Genomic DNA, 18464 nt, shown 5'->3' on the forward strand with positions numbered 1-18464 from the left:
ATCAAGAGTTAGCTGACAACATTTATCTCCATTTTACATTTGACACATTTTAACTTGAGAATTTATTAAATTATTTTTATTTTAAAATATAACAAATATTATTGCGAAAATATTTTTATTTTTCACATTTTTATATAACTTTTAAATAAAATTACTTTAAAACTATTAATTGAGATTCAAACACAATATCTACAGAGTTGCACAAAACTTTTAGTACTAATATAATCATTTGGTAAATTAAATGTTTTTTTACGTGAATTTGGTAATTTTGAACACCTAAAACTTGTATTTTTCGGATAATTTCTGCAGTTGGTAGATTGTATAGGATTAAAAAAATAAAAAGAGAGAGAGAGAGAGAGGAGGGGCATACCGGAGGGTTAAACGTACTACGTTCCTGCGCCAAACAGGCTTTGTTCAATCCTGCAACCAACAGAAGGATCTAGTGAGAGATTTTGCTAATTAAACGAGTTTATGCAAAGTTGGACCACCATTAACAATCTTCTTATATTTGATCCTCCTCAGCCTAGTAACTGGAATCATAATCTACACTTCCTAATAAAGGAATACTGCCGGCAAGCATGAAGAATAATTCACTCAAAAATATTCAAATATGTTTAATCCTCTCATCCGCTGAATTGCTTCCAACTTGATTTATTATTGCTTAATGAAGATCCCATGAATGCAAGTCATCGCAAATATTGAAGTCGACACCATGGATAACTTATGGCAGACGGTTCTAGAATTAAAATCCAAGTACCAAGTGTTGGGTGTCGTAAGACAAGTTATACTCCCGTTGAGAAAATCCGTGTACGAACTTTGAAGATGTCAATGTTGGAAGAAACAACCTCAAACCCCGACCATATAGCTTAAAACGGGTATGTATGATATCAAAACCCATGTAAAATATGGCATCTTCTCTACAGATGCGTCGAATAAAAATTTCCAGTGGCTGCAGTTCAAGATAGGCAGGCATCAGCTAAACCAATGTTATCAAGGCCGTCGTCTAAAGTCACCTAATCGATGCACCTTAGTGTTAGACAAAAAAAGCCAAAATAACAGGCGCATTTGATAAGCACATATAGCTAAAAAATACCAACCAATTGACGTTTTCTTTAACTTCTTTCCCCATTAGTTGTATCGGATTATATCAAACTCTAGTTATACTTCTCCATATTTGAGTCTACAACAAACATGGGATCATAAGGAAATCATATTGGCCAACAAAATTAAAGGAAAATTTTACATGTTCTGCAAATAAATTGGACCAATCTTTAAATTATCATAATTATACATCTTAAGCCTATTAAATGTATACATAACAAAAATACACGTGCATTTTACTACACTCAAATGCGGGCATTTTTTAGCCCTTTGCATTTGGTAACGAGGTTCTAGTGCATAATATGTGCCTTGAAAAAGGCTGGGCTAAAATAACCAAAGAGGTAAACAAATGACATATATGATGATGCATGTTTGTACAAAAACTTTATATTCCAAAAATATCAAACGGTAAGAAAACAATAAAACTGGTTACAGATTCTAAGAGAAGGAACTCAACTGCAAGTGGCATATACAACAACGATGAACACGGATAAGTAATTCGTCTTCCAGATGTTGGGAAAACCACTTCATGTGAAAAGGTCTTTATCACACCATCAGCTTCTATTTGAGAAAACTTTGCCCACAACCTGAAACGTTCATCCACATCCACAATCCATGGAAAATATTAGTCAACGTGTTACTGATGACTGCAGTTTCACATTAAAGATGCAACACATTCAGCATATCCCCAAGCTTCTTAAAAAGGGCTCTACAGTTGAGATGACTCAATCTAAGGGAGACCTCAAGTTCGTTTTAGATATTTAATTATGTCAGAAAATAGATTCCTAAATTAGAAATATTATGTGTAATTAGATAAGACTCTGTGAATATCTTTTAGTAGTTACAATCCCTAACTTTAAGGGATTGTATCTTTCCCTAGAATTAGTTACTTTCCTAGCTTAAGAGTTCCCTAAGTTGAGGTTATAGCTTGTATATAAATATGTAACAAATTTTACAGAAAATATGAGTTTTACAGAGAATTACTCTACTTTTAACATGGTATCAAAGCTTTTTTAGTTCATTCCTGGGTCCTGTTAATCTCGGTCTAACAACCTTTTTTTCATTCCTAAATCTTTCCCTTGAGTGCGTACTGTTAACCCAACAAAAAACATGGTTGTGGTGGTTGATAAAACATTTCTGAGACGGTTCAGGGAGTCAAAATGAATGGAGTTATTCTAACCCGATAGGTGACTTGCAAAATATACAAAATGCCTATAGGTTGAATGGAAAAAACTACCTTAAATGGTCTCAGCTTGTTCATACATTTCTAAAGGGTAGAGGTAAGTTAAGTCATCTTCTAGGTACTGGACCTAAGGAGGGAGATCCTAGGTTTGATTCTTAGGATGAACATGATTCATTAGTAATATCCAGGTTATGGAATTCCACGGTGCCAGAGATCAGTGATACAAGCATGTTTCTCAATACAACCCAAGAGATATGGGAGGTCGTAAAACAAACAAACTTACTCAAAGGTTAGAGATGTTGCCCAGATCTATAAAATCAAGACCAAGATTTCATCCATCAAGTAGGGAAGCAAGTCAATCCAGATGAGGTGTAGTCAAGACGCGACTTTTCTAAAGAGGTTTGCTGAAAAAGACAGAATGGATAATTTTCCTGCTAGACTAAATATTGAATTCGATGCAGTGAGAGTCCAGATTATTGGAAAGTAAGACCTGCCATCACTAAATGAAGTTATTACAAACATTCATGCTGAGGAAAGAAGAATAGGAGTTATGATTGAAAGTAGTAAGTGGAGAGTTCAGCCTTGGCCACTAAAGCCGTAACCGAGAGAAAGATTGGTCTGGAACATCAAATTACTAATGATAATAAACCAGAGGCAATGAACAGGGACTCTCTATGGTGCACCTACTGCAAGAAACCTCACCACACAAAAGAGAAGTGTTGGAGACTTCATGGGAAGCCACAAACAGCAAGTAAAAATTTTTCAAAGTAAAAGGGATCAAGGGGACAAGGAAGAGCATGTACAACCAAAAACTTGGTTGAGGACTCTCAAGAACAGCCTATTGAGTTCAACAGAGAAGAAATAGAAAAATTGAAGAGCTTGCTAGGGTCACTAGACAAAACCTCCTCTACAGGTACATGTAGTCTAGTTTTCTCAGCTATATCCTCTTCTCAGGACTTTAAGGCCTCGAATTTACCCATCTATTTCTTCAATCACATTTACCACTTATACACCCTGTCCTTCAATAAAAAAATAACAGTTGCATATGGTACTATGATAACAGTGGTTGGTCAAGAGGATATTGTTATAAGTAAAACTTACATTGAAAAATGTCCTTCATGTACCCAAACTATTTACTAATCTTCTATCCATTCAGAAAATTACCAAGGAGACTAACTGCAGTGTTCTTTTTCATCCTACTCAATGCATTTTTTAGGATCAAGGAACGAGGAGGTTGATTGGATATGCTAAAGAAGTAAATGGCCTATATTACCTTAAAGACTCTGGTGGACAAGTCAGTGCCCTGAATTCTCCATCTTTTTCACTTTAATCAGGATCTAAAGCCAATAATACCAAATATGGCTTCATCACCTCCGCCTTGGTCACCCATCCTTTAAAGTTATAATTCCTTCTTTGATCAAGTCCTTAATATTGAAGAATTTCATTGTGACATATGTGAACTTGCAAAACATAAATGCATCTCTTTTCCCGTGAGTAATAAAAAAGCCTCCAACCCTTTTACACTCATTCACAATGATGTTTGGGGGCCATCCACTATTCCAAATATAACTGGGGCTCGATAGTTGTCTCATTCATAAATGATTGTGCCCGAGTGTCATGGATATTTCTTCTAAAACAAAAATCGGATGTAAGCTCTACTTTTAAAACCTTTTGCACCATGATTAAGACTCGGTTTGAAGTAGACATAAAAAGGTTTCGATCAGACAATGCTAAGGACTATTTCAACCAAGTCCTATCACCCTATTTTCAAGAGAAAGGCAACATATATGAGTCCTCTTGTGTGAATAACCCTCAACAGAATGGTGTGACAGAAAGAAAGAATGGACATATCCTTGCCATAACAAGAGCCCTTTTGTTTCAAAAAAAATGTCCCTAAACAGTATTGGGGAGAAACTGTGTTAATTGCCACCTATATGATAAACAAACTACCCACTAAAGCCCTTAAAATCTCAAAGTCCTATTCAAATCCTAACCAATTTCTTCCCAAATTTTAGTCCTTCACTTAATCTTAAACCTAAAATATTTGACTTTGTTGCCTTTGTCCATAGACACTCTCAAAATAGGGGTATGCTTGATCCAAGGGCGTTAAAATGCATCTGTGTTGGCTACTCTTCCACTCAAAAAGGGTAAAAGTGCTATTATCCACCTACAAGGAAACACTTTATTTCTATTGATGTTACTTTTGCAGAAAAGGAAAACTATTTTACTCACCCTTATCTTCAGGGGGAGATTTCATTCAGGGAAGATAAGGACAAAGATTGTTTCCTACTTCCGTCTCTCATTGACTTTCCTACAGCAGCTCAACAACCTATTCCTTTCCAACAACCTATTTTTGACCAACCTACCACCTTATAATCTGATCCTAACACCCCTCAGCCAAAGACTCAGGACACTACTCGTCCTCTGCTGGTCTACTAAAGTAAGAAGGCACCAGTGCAGGTTCAATCATCCTCTTCCTTCCATATACAAACCGAGGTAACTACTGAACCTATCTCTGATCTAAATACCACTGAAAATTTTGATTCTACTTCTAACCAAAGGGATTTTTATTTTCCTATTGCAATTAGAAAAGGAAAAAGAATTTGCACGACAAAAACCCCCCTTTACTTATTTATGTCTTACAAGAACTTATCTCACAATCACAAGGCCTTCCTTACTAGCCTAAATACCATTACCATTCCTAAAACTGCGTCAGAGACATTAGAAAATGAGAATTGGAAGAATGCCATATAAGGAGAAATAGAAGCACTCGAGAAGAACAAAACATGGGACTTGGTGAAACTGCCAGAAGGAAAGAAAACAGTCGGGTGTAGATGAGTGTTTATAGTAAAGTACAAATCAGATGGTTCTTTAGAAAGGTACAAAGCAAGGTTAGTGGCTAAAGGTATTCTCAAACCTATAAGATAGACTACCTTGAGACATTTTCTCCTGTTACAAAGATGAACACTGTGAGAATTTTCTTGTCATTAGTTGCCAATCAAGGATGGAAATTACAACAGTAGGACATTAAGAATGCCTTTTTACATGGAGATCTTGAGGAGGAAGTTTACATGGACATCCCACCTGGATTTGGTTCAAGTGTTGGGCAGACAATGTGCAAATTAAAAAAGGCTCTCTATGGGTTAAAGCAGCCTCCAATTTCCTGGTTTGGAAGGTCTAACAAAGTGATGCTGAGATTGGGCTACAAATAGAGTCCAGGTGATCATACTTATTTTTTTTATAGAAATATGATAGGCCTCGTTAAAAACCCCCTTCTTAACCTCCAAGTTACAACAGTAACATGAAGGGCATATGAAAGAAGATAAGAGTGCCTAATAATTCATTAATACCAGAATAATACATAGCCATCATAAGAAGTTCTGTTACAACATAAAACTTAAAAACCAAACATAGAACATAAATAACCAACTCAATAGTTGTACAACTGAGTCAATACCCTAATATTCATCCTATTCCTTCTTTAGCTAGTTTATCCGCTTCGCAATTAGCAGCTCTCAAAATATGCCTAACTACACCTCTACTCTCCACTAAGGCAGCAATGTCTTTCACCAAAGACTGGAACATAGGAGTACATACAGCCGGTTTTATAATCCATTTCAGAGCATTAAGAGAATCCGATTCAAGGATGACCCTTGGAAATGAAACCAAAGCTTTCTCCTCAATATACATCAGCCCTCTTTTGATAGCTAATAACTCTGCAAGAATAGGAGGACCCCCCCTCCCAATCCTTTCTGAAAACGAACCCTGCTGCAGCCCTTGAGCATCCCTTAGCAATCCACCAATGCCTCCTTTATCCCACTCCTTAGACATCGCACCATCAACATTTAATTTAACGAAACCTAAGGGAGGAGCACTCCAACAGGAGGAAGATATAGAATCCTTCTTCCTTTTTACCCCCAAATCATCTATTTTAACATCACCCACAAGAGAATCGAAATTAATCTGCACATCATTGAATCTCGCGACAAACCATGATGCAATTCTAAAATGAACAAGAACAATAACTGGCCATCCACCTTTCCTTTCCAAAAAATAATATCATTTCTACACTTCCAAACCGTCTAAAGCACCGCCCTAGGGATGAACTTCCAAATGGTGGATTTCGGGATTAAATCATTCCAAACAATTATGAAATCCAACAGTGTCTGGGGTGGCACAAAAGAAACATTCCAAGATGACAAGAATCTATTTCCACAAGCCTCTAACAACCTCACAATGTACAAATAAATGAGAAACCGACTCCACACACTTAACACACAAAGGACATGAAGAGTCTTCAATCCCTATAACTCCTCGCTTTGTCAATTCCTCTCTAACAACCCCTCTCTGATGAGCAGCCTGCCAAACAAAAGTTTCGACCCGAGGAGCAACCCCTGTCCATACAATGTTGTTCCGAGTACCTTCATCTTCGTCATTACTAGCCCAATCAAAAAAGCACTTCACGCAAGATTTAGCTGAAAAACAGCCCTCCCCATTCCCTGTCCAAACCCAGCAATCTTCTTGCAAAGATGATAGGTAGAATTCAACAAGGCCATAAGCTGCATCCACTGTTCCACCTCCCAGTCCACCAAATTCCTCCTTAATTTAATGTCCCAGCAGCACCCTGAGGAAGAATTTTCCTTGAACTCTACAACTTTGCCCCCTTTATTCAATGATAGAGCAAAAATCCTTGGGAACCTAACTTTTAAAAGAAACGAACCCAACCAAGAATCATGCCAAAATTGCACTGTCTCTCCATTCCCCATCTTCAAACACAAACTCTTCCTTATATAGTCCCCAAAATCATCATTAGAAAAGAAATTATTAATTATTCCTTTCCAAATCTAAGATGCCCGATTAGCCAAAGATTTCGTAATTAAGCATGTATTAAAGTCAAAATTATACACGCAACAACCAACTTTTTTCCAGCACGAATCCTTCTCTGTTGCAAATTTCCATACCCATTTACCCAAAAGAGCTCTATTTAGAAGAGCCAAATTCGGAATTCCCAAACCCCCAACCTCTTCAGCTTGCATACTAACTTCCAATTCAGCCAATGAATATTCCTCTTCTCTGCCGAACCGCCCCAAAGGAAGGTAGCCATTATGGAATTCAATCTCTTAACCACACCAACTGGAATTCTAAAAAGAGAAAATATGTCGGAAGAGAACACAAAACCGATTTCGCCAAAACTGCCCTATCAGCTAGAGATAAGGAATTAGCCTTCCAACCAGCCAATTTTGAATAAAATCTCTGGACAATTGGCTCCCACAATACTGCAGAATTTCTCTTAGATCCCAACGGTAATCCTAAATATTCTAGTGGAAAAAATCCCACTGTACAGCCAATTTCCACTGCCCAGCTTGCTAACTCATCCGGTTCCACATTAATACCAAAGATTTTACTCTTAGATAAATTTAGTTGCAAACCTGTCATCAATTCAAAAATTAACAGCACCCTTCTAACATTCTTCAAGTCTCGAGCAGTAGCCTTGCTAAAGATAATGAGGTCATCAGAAAATTGCAAATGTGATAGTTTAAACAACCTCTCTTGATTTCCTAACTCAAAGCCCGAAAACAGTCCTATCTCCATAGCTTTAGCCAACATCAAATGAAGCAACTCACCAACCAAATTAAACAATATTGGAGATAATGAACAGCCTTGTCGGAGTCCTCTTGCTGTTTTAAATTTTTCTGTTGGGGTCCCATTAACGAGTACTGAAATTGTGGTTGTTGACACGCATTGATTAATCCAAGAAGACCACTTATCCCCAAACCCCATTTTGCACATTATTTTCATCAATATAGCCCAGTCTACGGAATCATAAGCTCTTTTAAAATCTACTTTAAATACGACCCCCTTCAACCCCTTTTTCCTCCAATAATCGATACCTTCATTTGCAATAAACGAGCAATCCATAATCTGTCTTCCCGGTATAAACGCAAATTGTGAGGGGCTAATTATTTCAATAATGCAAAGACTTAACTTTCTAGATAGAATTTTATATAATCCTCCAACAAGGCTAATTGGCCTAAAATCTTGTAGCTCCTCCGGATTAACCCTCTTTGGAATGAGAGAAATAAAAGAATGATTCACCTCCGAGTCCCATACCTTCCCTTGATGAAATTCTCTAAAAAACACCACCAAGTCTTCTTTCAAATTTCTCCAAAACTTCTTGAAAAACCCTAAATTCAAACCATCTGGGCCTAGTGCTTTATTGATGTTCAAATGCGCAATTGCATCCCAAATTTCTTCTTCAGAAAATGTATTTTCAAGAGCCCTGTTTTGATCTATTGAAAGTTTTAAAAACTCCAAATCCAATTCTTCAACAACCAAGGTATCGTTTTGGTTGAACACCCCTTGGAAGAAATCCTTCACTGTGAAACATTCTTCTTCAGGGGGAGTTACTTCTTTATTGGTCTATGTAAATGATATCATAGTTACAAGGATGATTTGAAAGGAATTGATGACCTAAAGAAGTGTTTGTTAAAGGAGTTTGAAGTCAAAGATCTAGAAAGACTAAAATACTTCCTTGGTATTAAAGTGGCACATTCACAAGGGATCTTCATATCTCAACAGAAATACACCCAATACTTGTTAAAAGAAACTGGCTAAATAGGTCGCAGACCAGCAGAAACACCAATAGAAGTTATTCACAAGCTTGGAGATACAATAGAGGATGCAACAGTTGATGGAGGCTCATATCAGAGACTTTTGGGAAGACTAATTTACTTATCACACACCAGACCAAACATTACCTATGCAGTTGGGAGTTGTGAGCCAATTTATGCACAACCTTAACGAATCACACCTAAGAGCTGTGACTCAAATTCTACAATATTTGAATGGCACACCAGGCAAAAGAATTATGTTTAAAGAGGGAGGAAATTTGACTTTAGAAACCTATATTAAAGCAGATTATGTAGGGCCCGTTGTTGATAGAAGATCAACTTCATGATACTATACCTTATGGGAGGAATTCTAGTGGCATGGAGAAGCAAAAAGTAGAATGTTGTGGCTAGATCCAACTATGATTAGAGCAATGGCACTTGGGATTTGTTAATTGTTGTGGCTAAAGATTATTTTGGAGAATTTAAAGATCGAATAGGAAGGCCCAATGAAGTTGTACTGTGATAATAAATCAGCAATCAGTATTGCTCATAATCCAGTTCAAAATTACAGGACAACATGTTGAAGTGGATAGACATTTCATAAAAGAGAAACTTGACAGTGGACTAATTTTTACTCCCTATGTGTCCACTGGAGATCTAGTTGCAGATATACTTACCAAGGGGCTACCTGGGAAGTATTTTCAAAAGTTAGCAAGCAAGCTGAAGATGGAGAACATACATTCCCCAGCTTGAGGGGGAGTGTCATAAAATAGATTCCTAAATTAGAAATATTATGTATACTTAGATAGGATCCTGTGAATATCTTTTAGTAGTTACAATCCCTAACTTCAAGGGATTGTATCTTTCCTAAAATTAGTTACTTTCCTAGCTTAAGAGTTTCCTAAGTTAAGGTTACATCTTTTATGTAAATATGTAACAAATCTTATAGAAAATATGAGCTTTACAGAGAATTACTCTACTTTTAACAAATTAGAGAGTTAAATCCATTTCATAAAGATATATATAGCCCTTCAACAAATATTCAAGAAGCTATTGATCGCATAATATTCTCAACCTCAAATCATAGGCCAAAGAATGGAATAGTTGATTGCTATAAATTAAAATACAAAAAAGGCCGTCAAACATATCCTAGTTTAAATAATTCAATAATTAGAAAATGATTTGCCAATATACCCTTTCAAGTGCTCTGCCAAAACACATTGGTGAATTCACGACCAAAACTTCTGGTAGCACAATCCAAGTAGGCATTGAGAATGTTTAACAGAACCCAAGCCAAGCTTCTCTGCCAATGAGCATGTTCAAGCTACATTTAATCACAAATTAAGGGCAAAAAGAACTTGTAAGTTGAAATAACAAGTATAGCAAATCAATACAACCATATCAAAGCATCATTAAGAATATATAAATTGAAAAAAATAAAAATACATGTATTCCTTCCCATCATTCTATTTTACTCGACTCACCACACAACCAGATGGCAATGTTTATACAATTTCCCATACTTATAAAGCACGTCTTACTAGCATAATTGATGACACGGAGAAACAGTTCAAGATGAAAAACATATACAAACACAAATTAATAAATTAATAAAATCATTCCTTTTCTTTTTTTTTCTTTTCTCTTTTTCCTTCTTTCATCACTGACATAGCCAAGTCTTATACCAGACTCCCCCATCTCTCTCAACCCAACCCCAAGATTTCACTCTAGGCAACCTTGCAAGGCCAACAACATATCTCCCCTAAGCAAAAGATTCACAAGGATTCTTATTACTAATGGTGGCAAACTGTTACTTTGCCTTGTCCCAAATATCTTGCTTCATATGCCCTTTTTGCTTTTCTTCTCGCTTTGCAGCGAGACAAAACCATGGGATTCATTAATGTTGCAGAAACATGGTAGTTATTAGGTAGCACTCTTGGATAAATTGTTAGATAGGACTCGCACAATAAAGTTGTTTTTATAAAAATTGATATTGATGGGACTTCATCTATTTTATAATTTTGAAATCTCTATTTAAAGAGACTTACAGAATAAAAAAAAGCAGAATTTCTATCAAAAACCTAAAAAGATTTGAGTCTCAGTCCTAAGGTTTCAGTCTCCCATCAATGAGCTGAGAGATTTCAGTCTCCCAAAAGCTCAATGAAGAACCTTGCCACATAAATAGGACTCCTTTCCCCCATAATTCTACTGTTTTTGGTCTATTAACCTTTGTTACTATTACCTGAATTATTTCTGTTGGTTTTTGTACTATTTCACCTTTGAGTAGATGCGGAACAGGAGTTCCATGTTTCTTTGGATTAATAAGAACATACTAAAACATTATTTTCACACATATATATAGTAAAAAAAAACTAACAGAATTACATACCATGTGGCATCAAATTGTTGCTGACTTCTCAAAATGAGTAACAAATCAAGGGGATGGCCTACACAATAAATACAGTAGATAAGAAAACAGAAATCCAAATCAATTGAAGACTGCATAAATCTCATTAACAAAAGGTACAATCTTCATCACGTACAAATTATATGCATGCATGCTAGTTTAAAGATCCACGACACCTGAACAAGAGCAAGAATGGTTAGACAAAAAGTGAGCAGAGAATAGCAGGTAGCATGTCTACTTAATTTTCATACGGTGATAATGTTTTCCTCAGAAAGCAAGAAATTCAATGCAATCAAGATCATTAAAAAAATGAACAGCAATAAATCCCACTGCATCTTACTTTTTTGAACCACAGTTGCAAGGAATTTTTTTTTCCTCCAAAGGAAACTTGTAGTTATAAGTAATTTCTTCACCAGCAGCTATATGACGTTTTGCATAAATGAATATCTTCTTTTGGCCTTCTACGCTAATAACTTTTGTATAACAATTAGGCTGCAATTCAAGTATTCCAAGTTAGCAGCACAAATCGATCATGAATAGCAAGAACGAACAGAGCTACATCTTTACATACCTCACAAGAATGGTTTATAAACCTAGCAACCCCACCACGCTTTGTAGCATCAACCTATACATCGATGAAGTATAACAAAAGTCAAAAGATTGGCCCAAAAACAAGAAAGTATGCTCCGACCATAATGCAGCTTAAACCAAGACCCCCAATTTAAAAATTTGATTTACTTACTACATATCCGTCATCAAGTCTAAATAGATAACTGCTACCAATTCCCATCTTCTCATAATACTGTTCTCGTATATCAGAAATCTACAACATTTAAAAGCATATTCAATGGTCATTTGTGAAAAGAAGAGGAATTGCAAATATTAGTCTGAACAGGAAAACATACAAGTCAAACCTACCCTCGGACGAATTAACTCCCCAACATATTCAATGACAAAGTCCTCGGCCTCAATTGGCTCAAGCGCAATGAGACCCCAATCATGTATCTTGCTTCGCTGAAAACGTAAACGCTTTTTCCTTGCCTAATAAATGAAGCAAATTTGAAATCGATGTCACATCAAGACATTTCAAAACCATGATATTCAAATATCATCATGTTAAAATCACCTTCAACTGTGTAACTTTCAAGAGATCAGCACCCTCTGCAGCAGCCAGAAGGTTGCGCATCTTCACTCTGTTAGTTCTTGCAGAAAGAACTTTACTGCTAGACAAGTTTGCCATACTATTAACCTCAGGACCTGAATACTTCATGTTAATACACTGAATTCCTCTAACACGAGCTCTTTCAGCGGGACTTGCATTGAGAGACCATTTATGCCACTCCCAACCATTAATTGAAGTTCGCGCACATCCATCAGATCTAGGACAGGGATTTGCAATCCTGGATCTAGTTTTGCGGGCCTTTTGATCTGCAACCCCTCTAGATGAAGAAAACTTGCTACCACCATTACCTACTTTCTGTAGCTTGATTGAAGGTGATGGATGTTCATCATTATTTAATTGCTTTCTTTTTACCCCTGATACCTTCTTTGCTGAAGATAATAACAGAAATAAAGAAAATTTAATATATGCAATAATTTGATATAAAACAAAAGAATATGCGTGGGGGGGACCTTTTAGTGTTTTCTTGGAGGAATCATTAGTAAGCTCTCCTTCACTTCCAACAGTATGGTTACTCCTGCCTACAATATTCTCATCACAATTCTGAAAGGCTGATGCAGTTTCCCCTCTGGCTTTAACAGCACCTTCTCCAACCAAATTTTCTGCATAACCATTATCATCTCCAAGTTCATTACCATCTTCTGCATAACCAAGAACTTATCAGAAGGGGGAAAAACAACATACTTTGAACAGTAGAAACATGCTTTGATATTTTCTGACAACTTGCACTCTTGGGTAATGAGTGGTCATTGAGCAAACTCTTCTTAGTTTCTGCATAACATAGTTAATAAACATTATTATTTCTAAGCTCATTATCATCTTCTGCATAACCAATAAATTGTCAGAAGAAAAAAACAACATACTTTGAACAGCAGAAGCGTCCTTTGATGTTTTCTGACGAGTCGCATGCTTGGGTTCCGAGTGGTCATTGAGCAAACTCTTAGTTTCTGCATATCATAGTTAATAACCATTATTATTTCCAAGTTCATTATCATCTTCTGCAATATTAAGAACTTTACAGAGGGAAAACGACATACTTCGAACAGCAGAAGCATCCTTTGGTGTTTTCTGACAACTTGCACTCTTGGGTGATGAATGATCACTGTGCAAACTCTTCTTAGCTATGACTTTTGATGACCCAGAAATATTAGATGATTGAGACATGCTTTTATTTGTCCCAACCTTTTTAGAAGGGGCATCAGTTAGTTTTGGATCTGCATGATCCAACAAATTCTTGGAAGACTCTTTCTTCAAAGGCCTTTCAACAGGTTGATCCTGTGACCCATTGATAATCATGGAGTGAGAAGGTCCTAACTTCTTATGAACCAACTTCTTTCGGTAATATGTACATGTACCAGTCGCTAAAGATACCTCTGAGGAGCCAGAACTGATAGACTTACTTGACCCCTCCCTGGGCTTATCTCGTGGGGCAGAAAAACCAGCAAGATTTTTCTTGTCTTCGCTAAACTTCTTTTCCTGAGGCAAATTAAAAGTTACAACAAATTATTCAACCCAATAAAAATCTATGGGGTTAGTTGTTAGAATAGAAGGTACAAAGTAGTAATCGTTACCTCTTTGCCATCAGCCTCACTCTGTTTCTTCAAACTACGCCATGACACAATAAACTTGTAAAGATTAACATTACTAGCAAATGTTGATTTCCACTCTCTTAGTACATCATCATGGAGCTTCTGACGACAAATTGCCATGGCAACATATTCTCCAATCTTAGGGCCATGCTCAACTGTAGTTGAAGGTCGAAATTTACAAATGTGTGATGGAACAAGAATCCCAGAGTTAACCTCAATTCCAGGAGGTGATGGCTCGTCAACTTCTTGTTCATTACTTACATCCACAGCCTTCCCAAACAATCTTTTAAATCCCTCAACCATAAAGGTACCATCCCTTTTAGTATAATCGTTTTCAGATATAGATTGACAACCAGGCTTCTGTGGTTCTAATGAGTTCAGATTGGCAGATATAGAAGAAAGATGGCACTGACCAGAAGATCCAACCGTGTCTTGCAGCTGTAAAAGAAAACTATTTGTTCTGAGAGATATGATCCTGGTGTCTTATACAAAAGCACATATTGGCTGTGATTGGAATGGGAGAACCTAGTCTCAATAGAACAATTTTAAAATTGTAATGAAAAAAAAATTATGAACTAACAGGATATACCTTTTGTAACTCTTTCAATTCCTCATCTATCGAGAAATTGACTGATTTGTCTGCGTCCTCTTTATTAGGATTTTCATTCAATTTTTCATCATTTTCCAGATCAATCACGACTTTGGCTTCACTTTTAACAAGATTGTCAACATAGTCAGCCATAAACACCATAGCAGAAAAATGGAGCTCATTTTCAACACCTTCCAGGATACATTGTATGCCACCATAAAGGCCATTAATGTGCAATGGACTGTTCTGTTTGGATAAAGTTTCCTGCACTGCAGATGAAGATATATGCATCTCTTCTGCATGGTTATCTACAGAAACTGTTGCCAATTCATAACCAGGTGGACAATCAATATCATGGGCCATCAATTCCTTCCCAGAGAAGAACTGTGAAACCATAAAGCATTAGATTCAAGTTCATTACATACTATTTACACAAAATAGAATATAGACTTTACTTACAGTTGTAGCTTTTACATTTTCAGTCTCCTTGCCATGATTAAAGGAGCCATTAGCAGATGCCATAACATTTGGCTGACCCAACCAAAGTTTTCCCTTTCTCCAGGAAGACAAGAAATCAACAATACTATCATAAAAGACAGCATTCCATGTAACTTCCATGCAATACTCAAAAAGCATCTTACAAACAACCGAATAAGAACCCCAAAAATTTTCAATGCTTCCCACAGATTTTTGACATGCATCAAAATCAGTAGATTCTTGAATTGACGGACTAGATACATCATGAGAGCCTGCTGTGCCAAACGTGGGAGTACAACGAATACTTCTTTCAGGGGTATTTTTAATCTGTATACCAAACAAACTTTAGATTTTAAGACAAACAAACATCAGATATTTATTATTGAGTGATTGGATATATTACCAGTTTTCCATCAGAACTTTTAACATCTTGGTTGCATGACTCAACCATTAGATGCTTGTCAGATTTTTTTGCAGCAACAAACTCTGAGATCATAGTGGTGATTATTTCATCTAGCATAACTCTACGAGCTACTTGCATAATTCGAGAATGCAAATCAGAAGAAACTTCTTCAGAAATTGCTGATATGAAGTTGACAGATGACTCATGTTCATTTTCAACAACAAACTGACCACCTTTCCAAGCATTTAAAACAGACAACAAGTTGGTGGGACAAAACCTATCATTAGCATGATAAATCTGCAAAATAATAAATTAAAACAAAAGGAAATAAGAAGAAAGAAACCGAGTAAAGCTTTGATGCATCATGCCATCCTACCACAACATGTGTACTAGGTTTGCTAGAGCTCATAGGACCCAATAGTTGAAACAAATGATCGTTCATGCTGTGATGAATCATGACTCAAATCACAAGAGTTTCAAAGCTTACCATAATAGAATCTCCAAGATAACCACTGCAATGCCAAGAAAACAATTGCAAAAGGGAATGAGGCCCATGTTTCCTACTCTCACCATCTTCAAACAACCAACATACATCTTCCCCTGACTGGAATAAAAAAAAGTGAAAATCATTCAGAGGAAATCCTATAAAAAAAAAAACAAACTAGCAACACAATGTTAAGTGCTCAGGTGCTTACACCGCATCTGAACTGAGAGGGGAAAGGGGAAGGAGCGTGTTGGATACTGGTAAGGGAAGAATTTAAATAACTGGAAGCTGTGGTTGAAGTGAGTTGAACAAATCCTGTAGCAACATGATCAGGGAACTGCCTAAAGTACTTTAAGGGAACAGGATTTATCAAAGTCCCATTGACTATAGGATAAACAGGGAGCTCGTCTGGCAAGAAACCAGTAGACAAACCATCGTACAACTGCTGCTGGATATAAGGACCGCACATCTGCCCATGCTCATTGACATACATCCATCCACTCACATAAGAAGAACAAGAAGAAGATGGTCCATTGCTGAAGTAACTGTTGCCTACGTCATTACAAGAATGTGGAATACCACTGTTGTTGCCATTAGACTGGCAACTCATCTCCGTTGCAGATTGCTCATCACTGTCGAATAATGAACACGGTTATCAAAACAAATTATATAGAAGGGACAACAGCAGAATCAACAATAAAAAAAAGTACATTGATAAAATTACCCGCGAATTGAAGATGCCAAGTGGGCGGAGGGATCTGAAACTTTAAGGCGCTTTCTGGAAATTTTTGAGTGATCATATTCGCCAATGGGGGATGTTGAGGACACCATTGGTTGACCTTATCAATTCAAATCTAAGTCTATTGTTCATAAATGCATTATTACTAACTAATCCCAAAAAAACTAAAAGGGATGAAAAGAAAGGCAAATATCGTAACGAGATCTATTTATGTTGAATCTGGAATAGAAACAAACAAATTTTCCAATAATATTTTTTAAAACATACCATTTGCGAAAATATGAATCATTCAACCATATTACATGCCCTCCAATGAAGTCCAATCGTCGCCGCAATCTGTACAACTCCGGTGGTTGTTGGTTCCAAATCCTATTAGGGTAGAAGGGGTTTTGATAGAAAGAAATTTGCGGAATTAGGGAAAAACCATTACGCGCAACCGGCGATTAATTTGGGTTGTTCCCTTTGTTCTTTTCTTTCTTGGGTCACAAAAGAAAATTTGTGTCTACCCCTCTCTATCACACGCACAAGTGAGTCTCACTTTTGACTCCTTCCATAGTTTATTTAATTATTTAATTTTCTTCCTACATATATGAAAACCACCCCGAAGGGACTGGGCAATTCGTATGAGATTGCAGCTGTTCTTTTTATCGACTTCGATCTCGAGCCCTATTTCTTCTATGATCTTATTGTTTCTGGGTTTGTTTCAGGCTTTTGATATAATTATCCACTCATTTTTGGGCTCTTTTTGGGCCAATTAATGGTAGATGATTTTTAATTAATCATATTAGCTAATTTTATTGAATATGTAAAATGTCATAACATTGAAACAATTATTGGCAAATAAATAAACACAATAAAAAAATAAAGAATACCAAAATTTACGTAGAACATCCAGAAGGAAAAAAAAACGGACATAAGAGAAGAATTTTACTAACATGAATGAAGAAAATAAAAGAGGATTTTGGAGAAAGAAAAAATTTGATATCTAACTCTTACCTTTAGGGGGCGTTTAGTTCACGGAAAAGAATATTACCAGGTATAACTCATTACTAATAGTTGTATTTTTGAGTTAAAATGGTGGGAATGTCATTACCTCCAAATTCTTAGTTAATGAACAATTCCAACCATTTTGGACATCAGTACCCCTAACATAATAATTTTTTCATATGAATCCTTCTTAATTCTTATTCTTTTTGTTTTACTCAAAATAATAATAATGATAATATATAAATAGTTTAATTTAATAAAATATTAATAAATTTAAGTAATTAAAATTATTTTATATTTTAATATTTAGTATATTTTTTATTTTATAATTTTATGATTTTAAAATATTATTATTGTAAAAATGTAATTATTTAAAGTAATTTTTAATTTTGAGTTATTAAAAAAATAGATCTTATACATTAAAAATTAATATATTTCTCCACCTGAGATCACAATATTATTTTTCATATTATATTTTATTTTATATAAATAAATATGACACTTATGAAAATTATTTAAAATTATAAGTTTGGTATACTAATTATATTAATTATATGTTAAATATATTTATTCTTTGAACTTAGATAGTGTAATAATTAAAATATTTTTATAAATTTTCCTTCAAATATTTATAATTTAATATTAAAGGTTTACTTTTTTTAAAAAATATACATCACAATGATAATTTGGTAAAATATGCATCCAAGTAATCTT

General features: G+C 35.8%; 1 protein-coding gene across 5 annotated transcripts; it reads right to left on the reverse strand.

Annotated features, from left to right (window-relative positions):
- Positions 1-253: 253 nt before the first annotated feature.
- On the reverse strand, positions 254-17302 carry LOC120211085 (histone-lysine N-methyltransferase ATXR7-like). 5 transcript variants are annotated; one of them, XM_039209705.1, is made up of 23 exons: positions 17031-17302; positions 16749-16863; positions 16236-16656; positions 16028-16144; positions 15541-15837; positions 15120-15464; positions 14661-15044; positions 14054-14509; positions 13520-13958; positions 13346-13429; positions 13167-13253; positions 12935-13084; positions 12429-12853; positions 12221-12343; positions 12045-12125; positions 11874-11927; positions 11643-11794; positions 11439-11478; positions 11285-11342; positions 10090-10219; positions 1559-1688; positions 758-1180; positions 254-420 (listed from the first exon to the last, which is right to left on the reverse strand). In XM_039209705.1, exons 1-18 carry the CDS (start codon positions 17050-17052, stop codon positions 11457-11459), a joined length of 3774 nt encoding a protein of 1257 aa, XP_039065636.1. In that variant the 5' UTR covers positions 17053-17302; the 3' UTR covers positions 254-420; positions 758-1180; positions 1559-1688; positions 10090-10219; positions 11285-11342; positions 11439-11456. The 5 variants fall into 5 exon arrangements, with proteins under 5 accessions (XP_039065636.1, XP_039065637.1, XP_039065635.1 ...); XM_039209706.1 differs by lacking the exon at positions 758-1180 and having other exon boundaries at positions 257-420; XM_039209704.1 differs by lacking the exons at positions 254-420; positions 758-1180 and having other exon boundaries at positions 1415-1688.
- Positions 17303-18464: the final 1162 nt, after the last annotated feature.

The sequence above is a fragment of the Hibiscus syriacus genome, unplaced genomic scaffold (genome assembly GCF_006381635.1).
Source record: "Hibiscus syriacus cultivar Baekdansim isolate YM2019G1 unplaced genomic scaffold, ASM638163v2 tig00109957_pilon, whole genome shotgun sequence".
NCBI lineage: Eukaryota > Viridiplantae > Streptophyta > Magnoliopsida > Malvales > Malvaceae > Hibiscus > Hibiscus syriacus.

What these genes read in the sequence shown, in the direction of transcription:
- LOC120211085 (XM_039209705.1), bottom strand. Translation starts at nt 17,052, where the DNA reads ATGATTCATATTTTCGCAAATG. An exon ending in GTGAGGCTGATGGCAAAGAG is followed by an intron (nt 13,959 to 14,053) that starts GTAACGATTACT and finishes AATTTGCCTCAG; the next exon opens with GAAAAGAAGTTTAGCGAAGA. An exon ending in TTATAAACCATTCTTGTGAG is followed by an intron (nt 11,795 to 11,873) that starts GTATGTAAAGAT and finishes CTTGAATTGCAG; the next exon opens with CCTAATTGTTATACAAAAGT.